This window comes from Echiichthys vipera (assembly GCF_963691815.1).
Source record: "Echiichthys vipera genome assembly, chromosome: 21".
Taxonomy (NCBI): domain Eukaryota; kingdom Metazoa; phylum Chordata; class Actinopteri; order Perciformes; family Trachinidae; genus Echiichthys; species Echiichthys vipera.
In genome coordinates this window covers 25,092,806-25,116,686 of record NC_139846.1, presented here as the reverse complement: position 1 = coordinate 25,116,686, position 23,881 = coordinate 25,092,806, and the positions used below count along the sequence as shown (strand labels likewise).

General features: G+C 41.4%; 2 protein-coding genes across 8 annotated transcripts in view; both read left to right on the top strand.

Moving 5' to 3' along the window:
• The first annotated feature begins 1,984 nt into the window (after positions 1–1,984).
• LOC310963224 (aspartyl/asparaginyl beta-hydroxylase-like) overlaps positions 1,985–23,881 on the top strand; it is a 29,483-nt gene continuing 7,586 nt past the window's right edge. For 2 of the 7 annotated variants that reach the window (XR_014593685.1, XM_083935925.1), the window contains exons 1-12: positions 5,191–5,604; positions 6,051–6,116; positions 7,214–7,411; positions 7,791–7,835; positions 10,263–10,331; positions 20,150–20,200; positions 20,734–20,835; positions 21,021–21,056; positions 21,265–21,309; positions 22,537–22,566; positions 22,640–22,672; positions 23,534–23,575. Coding sequence is in view for 6 of the 7 variants with exons in the window: in XM_083935925.1 (XP_083792051.1) it covers positions 5,427–5,604; positions 6,051–6,116; positions 7,214–7,411; positions 7,791–7,835; positions 10,263–10,331; positions 20,150–20,200; positions 20,734–20,835; positions 21,021–21,056; positions 21,265–21,309; positions 22,537–22,566; positions 22,640–22,672; positions 23,534–23,575 (895 nt within the window). In the remaining variant the exon portion in view is untranslated. Of the gene's footprint in view, positions 2,149–5,190; positions 5,605–6,050; positions 6,117–7,213; positions 7,412–7,790; positions 7,836–10,262; positions 10,332–20,149; positions 20,201–20,733; positions 20,836–21,020; positions 21,057–21,264; positions 21,310–22,536; positions 22,567–22,639; positions 22,673–23,533; positions 23,576–23,881 lie in introns of those variants that run through there. The other 5 variants (XM_083935926.1, XM_083935930.1, XM_083935929.1 and 2 more) reach the window with 5 other exon arrangements.
• Positions 13,243–19,692, top strand: LOC310963227 (uncharacterized protein). The gene is made up of 4 exons (XM_083935933.1): positions 13,243–13,279; positions 14,045–14,092; positions 14,191–14,220; positions 15,538–19,692. Exon 4 carries the CDS (start codon positions 15,591–15,593, stop codon positions 17,751–17,753), a length of 2,163 nt encoding a protein of 720 aa, XP_083792059.1. The 5' UTR covers positions 13,243–13,279; positions 14,045–14,092; positions 14,191–14,220; positions 15,538–15,590; the 3' UTR covers positions 17,754–19,692.

Below are 23,881 nucleotides of genomic sequence, written 5' to 3'. Positions count from 1 at the left end.
TGAGATAACCACTCTTTTTGTTTTAATAATATCTCTTTATTTTGAGAAGGTTTATATTTGCTTGAGATAAAAAGTCAATGTTCTTAGATGATAAACAATTGTTTTGACATAAATCGTTATGTTGACATAACTCATTAATGTGAGAAACTTTCACATTTTTGAGATAAAAAGTCATTTTTTTAGATAATAACCAGTTTATTAAGATAAAAAAAATCATTATTTTGAGAAACTAACTCCTTATTTTGATATAGTTTCTATTTTTTTTAATACCCAGTCATTATATTTTGTGAGTTTATCTTTATTATGAGAATGTTCTTAATTGTCTTAGATAATAACCAATTATGTTGAGATCATTTCTCATTATTATGAGAAACTTTCACGTTTTTGAGATAAAAAGTGACATTTTTTGAGATAACCAGTTTTCTTAGATAAAAAAAGTCACTATTTTAGTAAATAACTCATAATTTGGGGAACTTTTCTAATTTTCCTAGAGACTCAGTCATTAAATTTAGTAAATTTCTCATTATTCTGAGAAAATATCTCATTATTATGAGAATCTTTCATATTTTTAAGATAAAATAATCATTATATTGAGAAACTAAAGTCATTTTTCAAGATAAAAAGTCATTTTTTTAGATACAAAGTCATTTTTTTGAGATACTAACTCATTATTGTGATATAGTTTATATTTCTTGAGACACTCAGTCATTATAATATATAAGTTTATCATTATATTTGTAAGTTTATCATTATATTTTGTAAGTTTATCATTATATTTTATAAGTTTATCATTATATTTGGTTAGTTTATCATTATAATATATAAGTTTATCATTATATTTGTAAGTTTATCATTATTTTATGTAAGTTTATCATTATTTTATGTAAGTTTATCATTATATTTGTAAGTTTATCATTATTTTATGTAAGTTTATCATTATTTTATGTAAGTTTATCATTATATTTGTAAGTTTATCATTATTTTATGTAAGTTTATCATTATATTTGTAAGTTTATCATTATTTTATGTAAGTTTATCATTATATTTGTAAGTTTATCATTATTTTATGTAAGTTTATCATTATTTTATGTAAGTTTATCATTATATTTGTAAGTTTATCATTATTTTATGTAAGTTTATCATTATATTTGGTAAGTTTATCATTATATTTGTAAGTTTATCATGATTTTATGTAAGTTTATCATTATATTTGGTAAGTTTATCATTATATTTGTAAGTTTATCATGATTTTATGTAAGTTTATCATTATATATGTAAGTTTATCATTATATTTGTAAGTTTATCATTATATTTGTAAGTTTATCATTATATTATGTAAGTTTATCATTATATTTGGTAAGTTTATCATTATATTTGTAAGTTTATCATTATTTTATGTAAGTTTATCATTATTTTATGTAAGTTTATCATTATTTTATGTAAGTTTATCATTATATTTGTAAGTTTATCATTATTTTATATAAGTTTATCATTATATTTGTAAGTTTATCATTATTTTATGTAAATGTATCATTATATTATATAAATTTCTCATGATTTTGAGGCAGTTTCTCATTCAAATGTCTCTAAAGTTCTTTGTTTTCCTGCAGTTTTCTCTGGTATTTTCTCCTTAAATGTCGTGATTTAAAGTCTGTTTAGTTCCTCTGTAAAAACACACACTTTAAAGTATATAAATATTAATAAATATGAATAAATACGAGTAAATATGAGTAAATATGAGTAAATATGAATTATGATCCCTCCGCCCAGATGTGTGAACTCTTCTTCTTCGGCTGCCACGTTCTTGCTCCTTTCCAAACAGAGGGAGACGCTGGGAAGCTGTGCCGCCCCCTGATTGGTCCAAACACCACACAAGCCCCGCCCACGAGCTGCTTCTCCCGACGTGATTGGCCCAGAGTGAAATCAATCACGGTTACTATGGACTTTGGCTTTGCTGGTATCCAAGTGGAGGACGTGAGTTTTTGGGCAACTCGTAGCTTCATCGTTGACCTCAGGAGCGCGGACTTTTTTACGTATTTACCGATAATTTAACGCGTTAGATCGTAACTTTAAAGTTTAAATATTAACATCGGATAGTTGAGGAAGCGATGCCGCAGAGAAAGACCCCGAAAACCCACTCCAAAAAAGGTTAGTACCCCTTTTTTTGCTCGGTTCTCTGACGCCTGGACGCGCCTCTTACGTCCTCTCGCCGAACCCCGTTGAATTTATCATCGATTTAAAGTTGTTTTCCGTGTCAGCGACAATATAAAGACAACAGAACAAAACTAAATACATATTAGGAGTCATATATATATGTTCTTTAATTCGGCTTACATATTGACACCATGTTGAACACGAACTTACGCTTTCTCACCCGTGGTTCCCACAGTCTCCTTCAGGCGAAAGTGCGTCTAAAAGCGACAGTAAAACATGATTTTTCACCAAAGTAAACGCAGGTTGTGTATTTAACTTATGCCGAATTGAGCAGTGATGTTTAAACTTTAATGTGCATGCTCTAATTTGTGTTTCATTTTGTGTTTTTCTTTCCACTAAACAAAAGTATATTTAAATCGCAGAATTTTCAATAGAGTCTGGTTTGACTTATGGGGCGTCTAAAAGCAGTAACATTAAAACACAATAATTTACCAAAATAAAGGTAGTTTGTGTATTTAACCTAAGCCGAGCTGAGCAGTTATGCTTAAACGTTAATATGCATGCCCTAATTTGTGTTTTCTGTAGTGTTTCATTGTTCTACTAAACAAAAGTAAATTAAAATTTGCAGATTTTTTAATGGAGTCTGGTTTGACGCCCCCAAGATACAAGAAAATAGGGCTAATTTAGCCTTTTTTCTGTCAAAATAGCCACAAAACACATGATTAATGAGTCAAACTGGACTAAATGTGTGAGTTTAAATCAAAGGGATGCTCTGTGTGGCTGTTAGCTTGTTTGTGCAGCTGTAGCATGGAAATGGCCCTGTTAATGATGCTAAGCTAACCTAGCTACCAGAGATGATGCAGACAGCCCTGGGTTCATGTTCTGGGGTCATTTGCTTTGATTTGAGCCAATAAAACCGACTTCACTTACCTTGTTTGCACATTTATAATCCTGCATAAACATTCCAGATTATTCCTCAATCATACCACAGCTCCATTATGATGATTAATGAGTATAAACTGGATTTATTGTGCATCTGTTGTCACTTTGATACTCACAGTATGCACAGTACAGTGATAAGATCAATTATGTTTATAGTTTTCACGTGATTAAAGTAATTTAAATAAGTTGTTTTGCCAACATTTGTTTGTTTAATTATGAAAATGAAGCATCTGCATCAGTCAGGCTCTAAAAAAACAATTAGATTTTCATATTTTTACGTCGATCTTAGGGGAGGGGCTTTAATTTAGAGGGTACCAGCAGCACCGTGAGTCAATACTGTCATGTAAGTGTGTTCGGGCCTGAAATCTCGTCACGCATCGGAAAAAAATTGGTGCAGATTGGGCAGTGTTTATCGAAATTACAGCAACTTCCTGTTTCTTGACTGTGGCGCCGAGCCACGCCCACGCGGTGTGGTTAAAACGCAAATGGCGAGTATCGTTTGATGAACTGGTCTTCAGAGCGTACTGACCGATTTAGAAGTCGATCGTGTTTAATCTCTATGAGGAGTTCGGTTGTGAATTCTCTCTCACGTAGTTTCATAACTAGCGTAGCGTACGTAACTAGCGTAGCGTACGTAACTAGTGTAGCTTACGTAACTAGTGTAGCTTACGTAACTAGCGTAGTTTTATAACTAGCGTAGTTTTATAACTAGCGTAGTTTCATAACTAGCGTAGCTTACGTAACTAGTGTAGCTTACGTAACTAGTGTAGCTTACGTAACTAGCGTAGTTTTATAACTAGCCTAGCTTACGTAACTTGTGTAGTTTACTTAACTAGCGTAGTTTTATAACTAGCCTAGCTTACGTAACTTGTGTAGCTTACTTAACTAGCGTAGTTTCATATTAGCCTAGCTTATGTAACTAAGTGTAGCTTACATAACTAGCGTAGTTTTATAACTAGCCTAGCTTACGTAACTAGTGTAGCTTACTTAACTAGCGTAGTTTCATATTAGCCTAGCTTATGTAACTAAGTGTAGCTTACATAACTAGTGTAGTTTACTTAACTAGCGTAGTTTTATAACTAGCCTAGTTTACGTAACTAGTGTAGCTTACTTAACTAGCGTAGTTTCATAACTAGCCTAGCTTACGTAACTAGTGTAGCTTACATACCTAGTGTAGCTTACTTAACTAGCGTAGCTTACGTAACTATCCTAGCTTACATAACTAGCGTAAATGTGCGCACCACCAGTTCCGTTCATTCTCCGGTGATGTCGGAAGTCATTAATCCGATGTTTATCTCCTTATACGCACTAGCTTGGATAGCTGTGTGTTCAAACTGACTGATAGGTTTGTTGTTGTTGTTTTTATGTGTGTGCTAACTGAGATAAGCTAATTGAATCAGCACGATGTTTACGAGGCTAATGTTTACCGTGCGTAACTAGCTAACTGTGTTCAGGTGGTAATATTAGCAAATATGTTTTCTTGTTTATAGTGTTAACACCCGCATGTGTGTTTTATCTGCATGTCTCAATCAAAATCCATCTTAACTCGGTCCTTCGAGCCGGAGAATATTGGCGACTTTAGAAATTTCACGTGCAAATCTAAAAGAAAAGTCATAAAATGGCCACTAAATTCAAAATGGCCGACTTCCTTTTGAGTTTACGATGTGGCTCCAAGAGGCTTTTTTGTTTGTCTGGAAGAGTTTTACACGCCTACGGAGTTTGGTATGGTTCAAATCCGGCCTTGTGTGTGTGTGTGCGTGTATGCGTGCATGTGTGTGTGTGTGTGTGTGTGTGTGTGTGTGTGTGTGTGTGTGTGTGTGTGTGTGTGTGTGCGTCTGTGTGTGCGTCTGTGTGTGTGTGTGTGTGTGTGTGTGTCTGTGTGTGTGTGTGTGAAAACAAGTGTCAAGGTTATTTGCTGTTCTGTCCTCTCTGGTATCTCACACGCACGCACACACACACACACACACACACACACACACACACACACACACACACACACACACACACACACACACACACACACACACACACACACACACACTCACTCACAGCTCTAATAATAGTGTGGATCAGGTTCTGGAGCCAGTCGAGCTCTTTGTTTCTGCAGCTCACTCACATTCTGGCGTCCTCTCAGCTCGCCGTTTCCCCGTTACAGCCGTTTGGAATATTTTTAATTGTTGTGTTGTTGTTTTGTAAACGCTGTCGTGTTTTTGGGACGTTGTCGTGTTGAAAGCGTGTTTTCGCTTTATTGCGGCGGCGTTTAAGTGTCACGTATCCGCTGGTTCTGGCTCGTCCCTGGTTCTGGGTCCAGCTGAGACCGGAGCCGCTCCATGCAGCGCTACCGCCACTATGGCGCCCCACCTCCCCCACCCCCCGCACCTCCTGTAGAGGAGATCCACGCTGATGAAGAGGAGGAGGAGGAGGAGGTGTACGCTGAAGAGGAGGTGTGTGATGAGGAGGAGGCGGAGCCACTGATACAGGAGGAGGAGCCTGAGGGGCAGGAGGCAGGTAGGACTGGTTCTGATCTGGCCTGGTTTGGTTCTAATCTGGCCTGGTTTGGTCTGGCTGTGGTTGTAATCTGGTCTGGTTCTAATCAAGCGTGGTTTGGTCTGGTTGTAATCCGGCATGGTTTAGTTTGGTTCTAATCTGGCCTGGTTTGGTCTGGCTCTATTTTGGTCAGGTTCTAATCTGGCGCGGTTTGGTCTGTTCTACTCTGGCCTGGTTTGGTCTGGTTTTAATCCGGCATAGTTTGGTCTGGTTCTAATCTAGTCTGGTATGCTCTGACTTTATTCTGGCCTGGTTTGGTCTGGTTCTAATCTGGCATGTTTTGGTCTGGTCTGGTTTTTATCTGGTCTGGTTCTAATCTGGCCTGGTTTGGCATGGTTTGGTCCAGCTCTTATCTGGCCTGGTTTGTCCTGGTCTGGTTCTAATCTGGCCTGGTTCGGCTCTGTTAGGAAGCATTGTTGAGGAGGACGTCCCACAGACGAAGGAGGAAGTTGAGCCCGTCGTCATGGAGACAGGTAGGACCGGTCTGGGAGCTTCGTTTGGCACGGATTGGTTTGGTTCGGCACAGTTAGAGGATGTGTTGATGAGAAGCAGATCAATTATTTCAGATAATAACTTATTATTTTCTGGTTTGGTCTGGTTCTTATCTGGCCTGGTTTGGAACAAACCTGCGGTGTCCGCGGAGCCGTTTCAGTCCCTGAGGACGGAACAAACGCAAACCTGTTGTGTCCGCGGAGCCGTTTCAGTCCCTGAGGACGGGACAAACGCAGACCTGTGGTGTCCGCGGGGCCGTTTCAGTCCCTGAGGACGGAACAAACGCAGACCTGCGGTGTCCGCGGAGCCGTTTCAGTCCCTGAGGACGGAACAAACACAGACCTGCGGTGTCCGCGGAGCCGTTTCAGTCCCTGAGGACGGAACAAACGCAGACCTGCGGTGTCCGCGGAGCCGTTTCAGTCCCTGAGGACGGAACAAACGCAGACCTGCGGTGTCCGCGGGGCCGTTTCAGTCAATGAGGACGAGACAGACACAGACCTGCGGTGTCCGCGGAGCCGTTTCAGTCCCTGAGGACAGAACAAACACAGACCTGCGGTGTCCGCGGAGCCGTTTCAGTCCCTGAGGACAGAACAAACACAGACCTGCGGTGTCCGCGGAGCCGTTTCAGTCCCTGAGGACAGGAGAAACGCAGACCAGTGGCGTCCGCGGAGCCGTTTCAGTCCCTGAGGACAGGAGAAACGCAGACCAGTGGTGTCCGCGGAGCCGTTTCAGTCCCTGAGGACAAACAGCTGCTGTGTGTCGGGGTCGTGTTGACTCTATTCTGGGTCGAGCTGCTCTTTCCTCTCACACAGGGTTTATATCAACTCTGTGTGTCCTGGAGAAGATGTTTTAAATGAGTTATCTCTAAATAATGAGTTTTTATCCAAAATAATGAGTTATTGTCTAAAATAATGAGTTATTATCTCAAAATAATGAGTTTTTATCTAAAATAATGAGTTATTATCTCAAAATAATCAAAAATAAATAATAAAACACTTGATCTTATATGATTTCGTGTTGAGTTATCGCCCAACGAGGCCTGAGACGCGACTGTAACGTTTGATTTCCACGTCCTTAGAGGGGAAGACGGCGCTGGCGGAGAGCAAGAATGGGAAGCGGACGGAGCGAGGCGGAGGAGACGCAGCAGCAGCAGCAGGAGGAGGAGGAGCGTCCAAGTCCTCCATGTTCACCTGGGTGGTGGTCCTGGCTCTGCTGGGAGTCTGGAGCTCCGTGGCCGTGGTCTACTTCGACATCGTGGACTACGACGGCGTCATCGGTGAGTGACTTTGATCCGTAAATTCAGGTTAAACACAAAGGGAAAATCTCCTTTACCCACATGTTGTTTCCTTTCTGAGCTTTGCCTCCACGCTGTTAGCACGTCACACGCTTCACTCATCTGATTGGTTGGTTTGGCCCGTATGTTGGTGACAGACAGATGGTTTATCCAATCAGAAACCAGGATTTTCACCCCTTCACAAAGATCTTTAAACCAGAGTTCAGATGGATCTGCAGAGACCAGGAGAACCGGTCCATCTGGACTCAGGTTAAGTTTTTACTGCACACAGAGATAAAGATTCACCCTGCTTCTTCTTCCTCTTCCTCCTCTTCCTCCTCTTCCTCCTCCTCCTCTTCCTCCTCTTCCTCTCTGCACGCAGCCAGAGCGAAGGAGTTTCGTATGAACTTTTCTCAAGTTCTGCAAGGTACTTCACATCACACCTGTGCCTCCATCCATTCATGTGTCTGCACAAACAACTCCCTCCCTGCTGTAAACGACCAAACATTCAACCATTCTGACGATTTTAACCTTTAAATGTTTGAATTTTATTGTGTTTTTTCAATAAATTTGTATAAATGTTCTGTTACATGATGATGGTTTACAAATATGGAGTTTACCACAGCTGGAAAGTGCTGGAAATGCTTGAATTTCACTGTAGAAAAGACAAAAATGTCTCAAAACTTCTATAAAAACATTACAGATTAATATATTTTTCTGCATAAACCTCTTAAACAACTCCCCCCCTGCTCAAAACGACCAAACATTTAATCATTCTGAGGATTTAAACTCTTTAAATGTTTGAATTTTAGTGTTTTTTTCTTCAATAAATGGGAATCAATTGCTATAAATGTTCTGTTACATGATGATTGTATACCAAAATTTAGTTTACAACAGTTGGTGCTGGAAAAGACTGAAAATTCACCTTAAAATGCTTGAATTTGAATTTGGAAAAGACAAAAATGTCCCAAATCATTTATAAAAACTTTGCAGATTCATATATTTTTTCTGCTTTTTTCTGCATAAATCTCTTAAAAAACTCTCTCCCTGCTGTAAAGTGCTGTAAAAGACTGAAAATGCACCTTGAAATGTGTGAAAAGTGCTTGAATTTAACTTTGGAAAAGACAAAAATGTCCCAAAACTGCTCTAAAAACTCATGTTATTAAATTTAACTTTGGAAAATGTGCAGAAACCCTCATTTTTATATCCTCACTTTCCCTTTTTTAGATACTTTTGCCCGCTCTTTCAGTGGTTGCCAGGTTGGTAACTGAAAACATGGCTGCCGTGGTTAGTCACCGCGTATTTGGAGTCATTCAAATGCAGATAAACGTCATTTAAATGATGAAAAGGGACGTAAAAGACCCAGAAATGTACAAGTTTCCTGTAGTTTTCTGTTGTTAGCCTCTAAAACAAACACAAAACGCGAGTGTGAGCCTGAGAATGAGCAGCTTTTCTACCCTTTTTAACGCAGACAGAGGCGGTTTATGGTGCAGCCGCACTGGATTCAGATCCGCGGACCAGATTCTGCAGAGAGAAGACGTCCTGCACCACTTCCTTCCTCTTGCTCTACATGAATACTCATATGTGCAGCTATTAATATGCTTTAATGCAGCGTTCTGCTCTCTACAGTGGACCGGCACGCTAACACTATTTAAATAAAGTATAAATAACGCTTTTATGGGTTTTATGCCTGTGCAGAACTGCAGTTACGTCACGTTTAGTCAAGAAATCCTCCTTTATTGTCATTTTTGAGTCAATTCCTTCTAAGACGCTCACAGTTGCATGAATGCATACAGTTTATTTTGAGTATATCATCATTTTTTATTGTTATTTATTTGGGAATTACTTTAGAAAATCTTTAAAATGTGGATAAATGTAAAAAAAATCTATATAAAAGTTTAAAAAAACACATTAAACTGTGAAGAATGTGATATTTCCTTCTGTCATTCTCTTTAAAATATAATAAATTAGCGGTTATTGGACGTTACGGTTGCAACAAAACCCAATGTAAGGAGATTATTAGTTTGATAAAAGGCACAAATTTAACTTATTTGAATATTTATAACTTTAAAAGTCGATAAACTAGAGTTCACTGTTAGCCACGCTCACTGTTAGCCACGCTCACTGTTAGCCACGCTCACTGTTGGCCACGCTCACTGTTAGCCTCGCTCACTGTTAGCCACGCTCACTGTTAGCCTCGCTGTCTGTTAGCCTCGCTCACTGTTAGCCTCGCTCATTGTTAGCCACGCTCACTGTTAGCCACGCTCACTGTTAGCCACGCTCACTGTTAGCCTCGCTGACTGTTAGCCTCGCTCACTGTTGGCCACGCTCACTGTTAGCCTCGCTGACTGTTAGCCTCGCTCACTGTTAGCCACGCTCACTGTTAGCCACGCTCACTGTTAGCCTCGCTCACTGTTAGCCTCGCTCACTGTTAGCCTCGCTCACTGTTAGCCACGCTCACTGTTAGCCAGGCTCACTGTTAGCCACGCTGACTGTTAGCCACGCTCACTGTTAGCCACGCTGACTGTTAGCCACGCTCACTGTTAGCCTCGCTCACTGTTACATCAGGTCCAAACTTCCGTCCTTCACAATAAGGTCAACGTAATTCCATTGCTAGGCAACAACCTTGGTCCTTGTTAACTTCCTGTCAGTTGATGTCCTTCGCATTCACTGCAACAGGAAATAAACTAGGACACATTTAGAACGCTTTTATGGGTTTTATGCCTGTGCAGAACTGCAGTTACTTCAGTTACTACTCGAAAACAGTCGTCAGATTAATGGGTAATGAAAGTAACGGTTAGTCTGTTTGCATGTGTGTCACTCAACCTTCCTCTTCCTCCTCTTCCTCCCTCAGGGAAACTGACGGCCTACGACACCGACGGAGACGGAGACTTCGACGTGGAGGACGCTAAAGTTCTGCTCGGCAAGTCCAATTTCATTTCTTCTCTGTGTGAAAGTGTTTTTGTCGCACTGGAGGAACTTTTTTATAGTTCTTTGTATTGCGTTTGTGCCGCAATCACAATAAGGCCCATCAATGTTGTCCAAACTTCAGTCCTTCACAATAAAAGTCCATCAAAGTTGACCAAACTTCAGTCCTTCACAATAAGGCCCATCAATGTTGTCCAAACTTCAGTCCTTCACAATAAAAGTCCATCAATGTTGACCAAACTTCAGTCCTTCACAATAAAAGTCCATCAATGTTGACCAAACTTCAGTCCTTCACAATAAAAGCCCATCAATGTTGTCCAAAAATCCAGGACCAAACTTCAGTCCTTCACAATAAAAGCCCATCAATGTTGTCCCAACATCCAGGACCAATCTTCAGTCCTTCACAATAAAAGCCCATCAATGTTGTCCAAACATCCAGGACCAAACTTCAGTCCTTCACAATAAAAGCCCATCAATGTTGTCTAAACATCCAGGACCAAACTTCAGTCCTTCATAATAAAAGCCCATCAATGTTGTCCAAACATCCAGGACCAAACTTCAGTCCTTCACAATAAAAGCCCATCAATGTTGTCTAAACATCCAGCACCAAACTTCAGTCCTTCACAATAAAAGCACATCAATGTTGTCCAAACATCCAGGCCCAAACTTCAGTCCTTCACAATAAGGTCAACGTAATTCCATTGCTAGGCAACAACCTTGGTCCTTGCTAACTTCCTGCCAGTTAATGTCCTTCGCATTCACTGCAACAGGAAATAAACTAGGAGACATTTAGAGTGTTTTGTGTTTACATCTTTAAAAAGGTTGATATATAATATACTTACGCGCTGATTCACACACGACTATTTTTAGTCTCAAATGCGCGTGAGCCTTCACTTTACAGTCTTTAAATCAGTAAGGAAATTTTATTACAGATGTCGTTTTTGAAGCTAAAGACGCTAAAGAATTAGAGCCAAGATGGCCGCCCTCTTTCTTGGTTTAAAGCGGACAGGAAGTGACCGAGCCTGACGGGACTGAGACAGGAAGTGACCGAGCCCGACGGGACTGAGACAGGAAGTGACTGAGCCTGACGGGACTGAGACAGGAAGTGACTGAGCCTGACGGGACTGAGACAGGAAGTGACCAAGCCTGACTGGACTGAGACAGGAAGTGACCGAGCCTGACGGGACTGAGACAGGAAGTGAAGGCGTATTTGCTGTCTTTAACTCACTATCTTTCTCTTTCCCGCTTCATCATCCTTTGTCTTTTATTTTGCCCTGTTTTGTGTTTTTCCTCCCTCCTTCCTTCCCCCTCTCCTCCTTTAACACGCCGCCTTTCCGTTTTCCACCTCCACCGTTTGCTTCCATCCTCCCTTTCTCTCTCTCTCTCTCTCTCTCTCTCTCTCTCTCGTCAGGCTTGACCAAAGACGGCGACGGTAGCGCGAACGCCGAGTCGCTCGAGGAGGTTCTTAATATTTTAGCAGACGAGGGCTCTGATTGGATCTATGGCTTCTTCACCTTCCTTTATGACGTAGTGTCCTCGCCCGTAGAGCGAGCTCAGGAGGAGGGGAAGGAGGCGGCGGCGGCGGCCGAAGGTGGCACGACCTCCTCTGCTGACGGGGAGGTCGAAGGGGTCAAACTGGACCCCCAGAACCAGTAGGAGAACAGGAACAAGAGCCGATAGCGAGGCTCTCTTGGTCCCACTACCGACCAATGAGGACCGGGCCGGGATGTGTCTGGTTTCCACCGCAGGTCCAAACTGGGCCGACACATCAGACGACGTAAACGACCCGAAAACACTCGTTATGATTTTAAAAATGCAGTAAATTTAATGGATTTATTTCATAGAACACCCGGAGATGAATCGTGTCAGGACTGGACCGGGTCATGAAAGGATATTTAGGTGTTTGTGTTTATGTCGCTCAACATTAGCATCACAAAAATACGCTTAATGTTCCTGTAAATGAGTCAGAACGGGTCTAAATTATGGCGCCGGATGAAGCATCTACGTGTTTATATCTGTGAGTTAAAACGTCAATTTGAGACCTTGGGGCTGTTCTCACAAAACATGTTGAGGTTCAGTCCTAACTTGCTGTTTAGTCGTAACTCTCATTGCATTTTAGCGCTAAAATTAGCTCCTCAGAGTAAATGAGGAAGGAGCTAGCATGGCTGCTGCTTTAGAAAGGTATCGCTTTAATGGAGATGGCGTTATGAACGTGGTAGAGTTGTTCAGGGATGACATCACATCACCAACCAATAAAAAACCCCCAATATCACCGCAGATTAAAGTGCTAACAGTGATTAGCTCGGGGCAGCACGGTGAAGGCATTCAAAGGTCTTTTTTAACCACTAATGCTGCTGAAAATAACACAAACCTCTGCAGCAGCATGAGAAGAGCACACACACAACAAAGCAGCATCAGCGTAGTTAGTGAAGCCAGAGTTTATTAAAGAGTGTTTTAAAGACTTACCTACTGGCCCCTGTACCAGCTCCTCTCATAGTAAAGTCCATTACAGTGGAAGGAGCCCATTGCTGCTTTGTTGTGTGTGTAAAACTAATTTAACTCACTTTATATTAAGACTTCTCTGCTTGTAAACCATCAAAAATCACACAAATGATAGTTTATATTCTGCTTTTCTGTTTGTAGAGCTTTGAACGTGTCGTCGTCTTTGCCTCTTTGCAGTTAATAACGACGTGCATGCGATAATTATGCGACTCGTGCTAAATTAAACGGATAATTTCGACACGTTTTGACTGAAATAAAGTGCCAATAGAAGCGAACTTGAGTGACTCGACACCTGCAGCCTGTAAAGAGTGTTTGTGTGTGTGTGTGTGTGTGTGTGTGTGTGTGTGTGTGTGTGTGCACCGTCCTGACGGCTGCGTCTGCTGTTTTAAAACCTTATAGACGACAGGAAAGAGGTGAAGAAGAGAGGTCAGAAAATAAAAGGTACTATAACGGTTCCCTCTGTTCCTGCACGGCTCTGTGTTTGTACTAAATCTGAACGCGTGCACGACGACGCGAGGTGTGAAAAGTGCTTTGGTTTTGAATAAAGTGCTTGAAATGTGGTTTTTATGTGACGACAAATATAAACTACAACAGAGAGAAGGAGATCTGCGTATTTGAGAGACTGAAAACAACATTTTCTGACTTTTTCTTGCATGAAAAATTCATTTTGACGCTCAGAATTAAATTAAATAGGTTATATTTATCAGCTGACTTATGGTTTATATCACAATAACATCTAATTTAATGTGCAATAATCAGTATATTGAATAAACTGTGTGTTTTGTATGCAAACATGTAGTTTACCGCAGCTTTAAGGTGCTGGAAAAGCATGAAAATGCAACTTAAAATGCTTGAAAAGTGCTTTAATTTGACTTTGAACCCTGAGGGGACGTGTTAATACTAATTTTACGACTTGTACATTTGTGTGAGAGTATTTTACGAAGTGTTTTAGTGCCAAATGCAGCTCATACATCCGTGAAAAGTTAGAAGTAATCGAGAGAAAACCACAAACAATCTCCATTAAAGTTATTTTATCTCCATTAAGAAGGTTTATAGTTATCTCTGCTTATGACACGGTGATTACAGCTTTAACAAAGATGACGTTTACATTTAATGCATGGGAGTTTTCCACTTCTGCAGCCATAGTTGTGGTTTTTCCTGCCTGTTGTTGTCGTTGGCTTCAGTTTCATGTGTGTGTCGTCGCAGAAGACACAACGTTAGAAGAAGGTGATCAAGAGATAAAACTCCCCAAAGGTAGATCCCTCTGTGAGGTAATTTAACGCATTTATTCACCGAATGCAGCAAAGAACGAGCTCACCGTGTGAATGCTTGGTCTTATATCTGATATCTAGACGCCGCAGCCGGAGAGAACGCAACCAAAGGTACTGAAAGCGTCCGCACGCACGTCTGAAATCGAGGCTTTTCCTTTGGTGTGAGTTGTGATTTTAAGGCACGGCTTTGGTTTGAACGGCTATTGACAAAATAGATGTGCAGTGCGTTTGCAAACCCATCAAAGAATCATTTTATTAAAGCTTCTGTGTGTAAAGTTCAGAAAACTCTCTCCTCTACAAGCAAGTACCGACCAACAGTGCTAACAAAACGGCAATACCGCTAGCTCGCTGTTTGCAAATCACTCCATCAGCCAACGCCACGAAGCAACCAACAGCAGATTCATGCATCTGAGACGTAGCCAGCTTAGGTTTCAGTGAGCTAACATTAGCAAGGAGCTAACTAAGCTACACTGCGTGAATCTGGCGTCGGTCGCTTCATAACGTTAGCTGATAAAGTTATTTACAAACAGCGAGCCAGCCAGGAGTCTGGACGAACCAGCTGAGGTTATCCATTAGACAGGTTGTTACTATGTCAGCTGGCTATGAAGCTAACATTAGCAGCTAGCTACACACACTGCAGCAGCCTGCAGACCCTCAGCCAGCCTAAACCACAGCGGCAGGGATCTGATCACGGATAGTAACAGGACGGTGGCCGACCTTAAGTTTCGTCGCCGGGCTGCCGCTTCAAAATGTAGAAGAGACTCTGCCGGTTCGTTTGTTCACGTTAGCCGACTCCATTTAGCATCATTGTTGGCCTTTAGGCGAGCTGACGAGAGTAGAGGGACTCACATCGTCCACAGGCTCTTAAAGCGCACTCACACTGTCCATCCGTCCCGTGCCCAAACAGGTTTCACGGCTAAAGTCTAGTTCCTTTGACCAGTGTGAGTGCAACCGTACCGCACCCATGTCCATCGCCATGACGTCATCAACGCGTGTGACGTGTTACGGCGTGATGACGTATAGGCAGCAAGAAGCATTCGCCAAGGCCCAGGTAGTGTGAGTACAAACGGGCCTGGAGGGGGGGACAAGGACCCTAAAGCACGGGGCACGGGACGGAGGCACAGTGGGAGGGCGCCCTCAGAGACAACCACAAAGTCCTGACGGTTTAAGTTACAGAACAACACGTTCACCAACTGGAGATTAAAAACATGATCCATACTTGTAAAACTTTACACACAGGAGCTTTAAGAACTTGTAGAGGAGGGCGATGCTACGACATTTTCCACTAAACAACATAAAGTTGCTGTGAACATCCTTTTCTAACATTTCCCGGGTACCTTGTTTGATCGCAAGTCGAGTGAACGGCATGTTTGAGTCGGGACTTCTCGGGTGACTCTCACCGTCCTCCATCTTGAATCCAAACCTCAGCGCGCCCTGTCAGTGGCGCCCGGCTGCGCTCCGCTCTAAAGGAAGAGCTGAGGATGATCTACGAGAAGATGGAGGCCAAGAGGATCGCTCGCATCGCCCTGGCCGAGATCAGGGCCTTCCTCGCTGAAGAAGAGGAGGAGAAGGAGGCGGCGTGGGCGCTGAAGATGAAGACGCTGGAGGCTGCAGAGGAGCGGCTGCGGGAGGAGAGGAGGGTGGAGATGGAGAAGGAGAAGGCGGCAAAGGAGAGACAAGAGACGGAAAGATTGGCCAAAGTCGAGCGAGAGAAGATGGAGGGAGAGCGCCTGGCGAGGGAACGAGAGAGGGAACGACAGGAGAAAGAGAGACTGGAAAGAGAGAGGGTTGAAAAGGAGAGGATGGAGAGGGAGAAGGAACAACTAGAGAGGGAGAGACTTGAGAAAGAGAGGATCGCCAATGAAAGGGCGGAAAAAGAAAGGGAACGAATCGCCAAAGAAAGGGCGGAAAAAGAAAGGCAAGAGAGGGAACGCATTGCCAATGAAAGGGCACTAAAAGAAAGGCAAGAGAGGGAACGCATCGCCAATGAAAGGGCAGAAAAAGAAAGGCAAGAGAGAGAACGAATCGCCAAAGAAAGGGCGGAAAAAGAAAGGGAACGAATCGCCAATGAAAGGGCAGAAAAAGAAAGGCAAGAACGGGAGAGAATCGCCAAAGAAAGGGCGGAAAAAGAAAGACAGGAAAGGGAACGCATCGCCAATGAAAGGGCGGAAAAAGAAAGGGAACGAATCGCCAATGAAAGGGCGGAAAAAGAAAGGCAAGAGAGAGAACGAATCGCCAATGAAAGGGCGCAAAAAGAAAGGGAACGAATCGCCAAAGAAAGGGCAGAAAAAGAAAGGGAACGAATCGCCAAAGAAAGGGCAGAAAAAGAAAGACAAGAACGGGAAAGAATCGCAAAAGAAAGGGCAGAAAAAGAAAGACAAGAAAGGGAACGTATCGCCAATGAAAGGGCGGAAAAAGAAAGACAGGAAAGGGAGAGAATCGCCAAAGAAAGGGCAGAAAAAGAAAGACAAGAAAGGGAACGTATCGCCAATGAAAGGGCGGAAAAAGAAAGACAGGAAAGGGAACGAATCGCCAAAGAAAGGGCTGAAAAAGAAAGACAAGAAAGGGAACGTATCGCCAATGAAAGGGCGGAAAAAGAAAGACAGGAAAGGGAACGCATCGCCAAAGAAAGGGCGGAAAAAGAAAGGGAACGAATCGCTAAAGAAAGGGCGGAAAAAGAAAGGCAAGAAAGGGAACGCATCGCCAAAGAAAGGGCTGAAAAAGAAAGACAAGAAAGGGAACGTATCGCCAATGAAAGGGCGGAAAAAGAAAGACAGGAAAGGGAACGCATCGCCAAAGAAAGGGCAGAAAAAGAAAGGGAACGAATCGCTAAAGAAAGGGCGGAAAAAGAAAGGGAACGAATCGCTAAAGAAAGGGCAGAAAAAGAAAGGCAAGAGAGAGAACGCATCGCCAATGAAAGGGCGGAAAAAGAAAGGGAACGAATTGCCAAAGAAAGGGCGGAAAAAGAAAGGCAAGAAAGGGAACGCATCGCCAATGAAAGGGCAGAAAAAGAAAGGCAAGAAAGGGAACGCATCGCCAAAGAAAGGGCGGAAAAAGAAAGGGAACGCATCGCCAAAGAAAGGGCGGAAAAAGAAAGGCAAGAAAGGGAACGCATCGCCAAAGAAAGGGCGGAAAAAGAAAGACAGGAAAGGGAACGAATCGCCAAAGAAAGGGCGGAAAAACAAAGGCAAGAGAGAGAACGCATCGCCAATGAAAGGGCGCAAAAAGAAAGGGAACAAATCGCCAATGAAAGGGCGCAAAAAGAAAGACAGGAAAGGGAGAGAATCGCCAAAGAAAGGGCGGAAAAAGAAAGAGTAGCCAGAGAGCAGGAAAGGACGGAGAGGGAACGCGCGGCCAGGGAAAGGGCGAAGGTCGAACAGGTGAGACTGGAGAAGGAGAAAGCCGCGAGGGAAAAGGAGCTGACGGAGCGGCAGAACCTCGCCAGAGAGAAAGCCGCGAGGGACAAGATGGAGGCGGAGAGGTCTGCGAAGAAACAGGAACTCCTGGAGAGGAAACCAAACGCTTCCCAGACCAAAGCGGCGCCGGCGCCAGAGAGAAGCGAGCGAGCGAGTGTGGTGGCCGTCACGAGGGAGAAGACGGCGGCGGTGGAGAAGAAGATGGTCGTCAACGGGAAGAAGAAATGACACGAGACCAAGTTCTCATAAATGAAATCAGCCAGAAGGGAAAAATATCGTGTTAAATACGTCAAGAATTTTTTTTTACAAGATAATAAATAAGTTTAAGAAAATGGAAATATAAAAATAAATACTAATTTTAAAAAACATCTGTAAATTAAAGAAATTGAAACAGAAATAAATAAAAACATTAAATAACAAATCTGGATGTATTAAAAAAATGTTGAAAGAATGAATTAATAAATAAAAATGTGGAAATATGTGGATACATAAATACATGAAGGTTTTTAATTTAATTTAATAAATAAATAAAAAATGGAAATATATAAAAGGATAAGTAAATCAAAAATGGGGAAATGTATAGATGCATAAATAAGTAAATAAAAATATGCAAATATCGAGAAATCAAAGAAATCAATACGTTAAAATAGAGATAAATATAAGAATTATTAATTTCTTTAAATGGAAATATAAAGATGCATAAATAAATAATAAATAACATAAATAAATATAAAAATAATAACTAATAAGTAAATAAGAAATGTGGAGATACAACGAGAAACAAATAAAAATAATAAATAATTAAATATGTGACTATATAGAGATAAATAAAAAGAATAAACAAAATACATTATATACACACTATATATTAAAAGAGATCAATAGAATAAATAAGATAGATAAAAATAATAAATAAATAAATAAATTGGAAATATAAAGGTTCATTAATAATAAATGAGTAAATAAAAAATGTGGAAATATGAAGAGAAATAAACAAAACATCATAAAGTAAAGATGAAACTATATTTTAAATATTTGAATTTACATAAACTTTGCTGTCAGACAGCCTTTAAAGACTCTATTGTTAAAAACAGTGACGTCACTTTCTTCGTGTTTGTCCAAACTCCGCTAACGACGTCTCCGCTAACGTCGTCTCCGCTAACGTCGTCTCCGCTAACATCGTCTCCGCTAACGCCGTCACCGCATACGTCGTTCTTAAAGGGACGAACGCGTGGATTAGAATTAAACTGGAGTTAAAATAGTCTTTTCTGTGCCTTAATCCACTTAAATCAATCAAAAGCTGCAATAACTATTTATTTTACTACGTTTACTTAATAGAAGCAGTTTCCACCCGGCTGTGACGTTACACCCTTTCAAAATAAGACTTCCTGGTTCAAGCCTCGTGTTTCTCCTCAGTGCTGCGTTCGTCGTTGTTTGAACAGATCGACGTAATCGTCATTTAACTTCTTTCTTCTGGATGAAAAAGACGTCAAACTGAACAAAGAGGTGATCGTAATGGTTGGAAATCTTATTTTGAAAGGGTGTTTACGTCTCCGTTAATATCTTAATATTATCTCTTTCTTCTGTGCAGCTTGAGCGCGAGGACGTGTTTGTGTCTTTAACTCTGAAAAACTCAAAATGTGAGAAAATCTTTGATGAATAAATCTTGGTTTTCAGATTTGATGTGTTTTGTCTTCTTTCTGACGGCGTCTCCGTTTTTAAAGAAGTGTTTTTAAAAAAGAAGAAGAAGAAGAACGAGCATCACATCCTCTTTTCTTCTGTTCAAAGCTCAAAGTGTTTCTCTCCGTCCACCACAGCTTCCTCCTCCGTTCACTCTTTCCTCTTTTCAGCTCTCGTTTCTTTCCTGAGAAAGACAAAAGAGAGGGAACGCATCGCCAATGAAAGGGAACGAATCGCCAATGAAAGGGCGGAAAAAGAAAGGCAAGAGAGGGAACGAATCGCCAATGAAAGGGCGGGAAAAGAAAGACAAGAAAGGGAACGAATCGCCAATGAAAGGGCGGAAAAAGAAAGGCAAGAGAGGGAACGAATCGCCAATGAAAGGGCGTAAAAAGAAAGGCAAGAGAGGGAACGAATCGCCAATGAAAGGGAACAAATCGCCAATGAAAGGGCGGGAAAAGAAAGGGAACGTATCGCCAATGAAAGGGCGCAAAAAGAAAGGGAACGTATCGCCAAAGAAAGGGCGGAAAAAGAAAGACAGGAAAGGGAACGAATCGCCAATGAAAGGGCGGAAAAAGAAAGACAGGAAAGGGAGAGAATCGCCAAAGAAAGGGCGGAAAAAGAAAGACAGGAAAGGGAACGAATCGCCAATGAAAGGGCGGAAAAAGAAAGACAGGAAAGGGAACGAATCGCCAATGAAAGGGCGGAAAAAGAAAGACAGGAAAGGGAGAGAATCGCCAATGAAAGGGCAGAAAAAGAAAGACAAGAAAGGGAACGAATCGCCAATGAAAGGGCGGAAAAAAACAAAGGGAAAATATTCTTACGCTTGTTTTGTAGCTTTAATTTTATTTCTAAGTAAAAAGAACAAAAATAAAAGTAAATAAAGACGTTATTGTGTTGTTGTTATTGTTCGTGTTTTGATTTTCTGCACTTGAACCATCGAACAGGACTGAAGGAGGCGACAACACACCTGAGGGATTCACCTGAGAACACACCAGGTGACACTGACACACACACACACACACACAGACACACACACACACACACACACACACACACACACACACACACACACAGAAACACACACACACACTCACACACTCACTCAAACACACACAGACACACACACACACACACACACACACACACTCACACACAGAGAGACAGACACACACACACACACACACACACACACACACTCACACACAGAGAGACAGACACACACACACACCGTGACCTGAAACCTGAGAAAAGCACCAACAAAAGCAGCTTCACACACTGAAATCACATCCGTCCGCTCCACCCGGCTGCTCACTTTCCTGTTCTGAAGACTTCAGCTTTGTGAATTAAAAGAGTTAAATTCATTAAATGTCACGGTTATAAAATCAAAATGGCGTCACCGGCGTTTAAGCTCAGGTGAAGAATCACCAGATTAACGTTTAATGAACCACTCCGACACTTTTGAATCATTTAAAACAGCAACAAGTTTGAACAATGATGACAAATGTTCTGTTTTCTGTAACTTACAAAGAAACCAGCGAGCGTTCGCCTGAAACGACCAATCAGCACGCTGCAGCGCCGCAGGGGGAGGAGCCAACAGAGGCCGCCACGTCATCCCAAACCCGAGAGACAGGTGTGTGTGTGTGTGTGTGTGTGTGTGTGTGTGTGTGTCTCTCTCTCTGTTTGTGTTTGTTGCTGATCAGCATTTAAATATGTTTAAAATTCACCAGTTCATCAAATAAATTCTGATTATAAACTTTTATTTAAACGTAAATTTACAAGTTAAATCTCATTTTGAACGTTTCCTGTTTGATCCAGTCTCCAGATCTGAACCTGTGGAGTCTGACATACAAGGTTGGTGTGTGTGTGTGTGTGTGTGTGTGTGTGTGTGTGTGTGTGTGTGTGTGTGTGTGTGTGTGTGTGTGTGTGTGTGTGTGTGTGTGTGTGTGTGTGTGTGTGTGTGTGTGTGTGTGTGTGTGTGTGTGTGTGTGTGTGTGTGTGTGTGTGTGTGTGTGTGTGTTTTAACCTCTGTGTGTGTGTGTGTGTGTGTTCATATCTGCAGCTGCCGTCCCGCTGCCTCCGCTGGTGGAAGACGACTTTGTGCCGGGTGAGTTTGTAAAGTCCAAGACATTTAGAGGTCAAGACCGAGACAAGACCAAGACATTTTGAGGTCGAGACCGAGACAAGACCAAGACATTTAGAGGTCGAGACAGAGACAAGTCCAAGACATTTAGAGGTCGAGACCGAGACAAGTCCAAGACATTTAGAGGTCGAGACCAAGACAAGTCCAAGACATTTAGAGGTCGAGACCGAGACAAGATCAAGACATTTAGAGGTCGAGACCGAGACAAGTCCAAGACATTTAGAGGTCGAGACCGAGACAAGACCAAGACATTTAGAGGTTGAGACCAAGACAAGACCAAGACATTTAGAGGTCGAGTCCGAGACAAGTCCAAGACATTTAGAGGTCGAGACCGAGACAAGACCAAGACAATTAGAGGTCGAGACCGAGACAAGACCAAGACATTTAGAGGTCGAGTCCGAGACAAGACCAAGACATTTAGAGGTCGAGACCGAGACAAGTCCAAGACATTAAAAGGTCGAGACCGAGACAAGACCAAGACATTTAGAGGTCGAGACCGAGACAAGTCCAAGACATTTAGAGGTCGAGACCGAGACAAGTCCAAGACATTTAGAGGTCGAGACCGAGACAAGTCGAGGACATTTAGAGGTCCAGACCAAGACATTTAGAAGTCGAGACCAAGACATTTAGAGGTCGAGACCGAGACAAGTCCAAGACATTTAGAGGTCGAGACCGAGACAAGTCCAAGACATTTAGAGGTCGAGACCGAGAGAAGTCCAGGACATTTAGAGGTCCAGACCGAGACAAGACCAAGACATTTAGAGGTCGAGACCGAGGCAAGACCAAGACATTTAGAGGTCCAGACAGAGACAAGTCCGACACATTTAGAGGTTGTGACCGAGACAAGTCCAAGACATTTAGAGGTTGAGACAAGTCCAAGACTTTTAGAGGTCGAGACCGAGACAAGTCCAGGACATTTAGAGGTTGAGACCGAGACAAGACCAGGACATTTAGAGGTTGAGACCGAGACAAGACCAGGACATTTAGAGGTCGAGACCGAGACATTTAGAGGTCGTGACCGAGACATTTAGAGGTCGAGACCGAGACATTTAGAGGTTGAGACCGAGACAAGACCAAGACTTTTAGAGGTCGTGACCGAGACATTTAGAGGTCCAGACAGAGACAAGTCCGACACATTTAGAGGTCGTGACCGAGACTTTGTTAAGTCTTGTTTCTGTTTGTTTGTTGCAGACGACCCTCGCAGCAGCAGAGGTCCTGACGGTGAGAAACTTCCTGTTTTTAATAAAGAAGTTTGTGTTTTTATGAAAATCATGTTTTAATCTCCGTGTTTCAGACGATCGCACTGAAACCATCGACACCACGGGAGGTGAGACGCTTCAACGCAGCGGCTCTGAGACACAAACATGAAACTTATATGAGGAGAAAGACGACGTCTGTGTTAGAAAGTCAGATTTAACAGTGATTTATGTCTTTAAAACAACGATTAGACAGAAAACAGAGTCGACTTTAATGTCGATTAAATAATGAAACACGTTTTTACACATCCAGTGAATTATACGGGTCATTTATTTATGCTTTTATCTTTTTATTTTAATATTTAAATGAGTAAATACAGATGAATAATTATGGAAATAACTTAATAAATACATGAATAAATAAATGAAGTTGTACAAAAGTGTAGAAATAAATTATAGACATTTATATTCATTTACTTATTTCAACATTAAAGTGAATAAATACGTATATTTTTATTTAAACATATTTGTTATTGTGCAAAGTTATTTTCAATATTGTTTTTCAGCTCGTAGCAAAGTGATTATGTCTTCATTTATGTTTTAAACTGTTTGTTTTGACCTTTAATCTTAAAATATCTCGTTTTCTATTTAATAAAAGTTTAAACTTTCTCTCGTTATTTTTCCCGTAATCACAAAAAAAATCTTTAATCTAAAATAAAAATCAATAAAAATGTTTCAAAATTCCAAAGGTCTTAAAAACACAAGGGAAGTTTTTCTTTCTGACGTAATTTCAAAATGATCGTTAACATTTTGGTTAAGTTTTCATTTTTCCGGCATAACATCGCAGATCAGTCGTGGTTACGTGCTCGCGCCCGCTGCTGCACGCCGCTGCTGCACGCCGCTGCTGCACGCTAAAAACATGTAAACAAACAAACACGTAAACAAACAAACACGTAAACAGACGCTGAACTGTTTCCTGTTTCCTGTTGCAGCTCTGGTGGAGGAGCGTTCGCCGGAGGAGAGCGACGGTGACGGTGCGTCAAACACGTGTTTATTTATTTTTATGTGTAGAAATTTAAATATAAATGCAAAAAATAAATGTTGATCATTTATTTCTACACTTTTGAACGTCTACATTTATTTATTTATGTGTTAATTTAGTTTTTTCCATAATTCTTTTACCCGTATTTATTAATTTAAATGTATAAATAAAAAGATAAAAGCATAAATAAATGATGTTTTTGTTGTGTTTCTGATAAAAGCAGTATTTATTTATTTAAACTTAAACCGTTTACATTTTGTTTCTTCTGTTTGTTTGTTTGTTTATTTTATTTTGAAGT

Coding starts and splice junctions, on each gene's coding strand:
- LOC310963227 (XM_083935933.1), top strand. CDS start 15,591: ATGATCTACGAGAAGATGGAGGCCAAGAGGATCGCTCGCATCGCCCTG.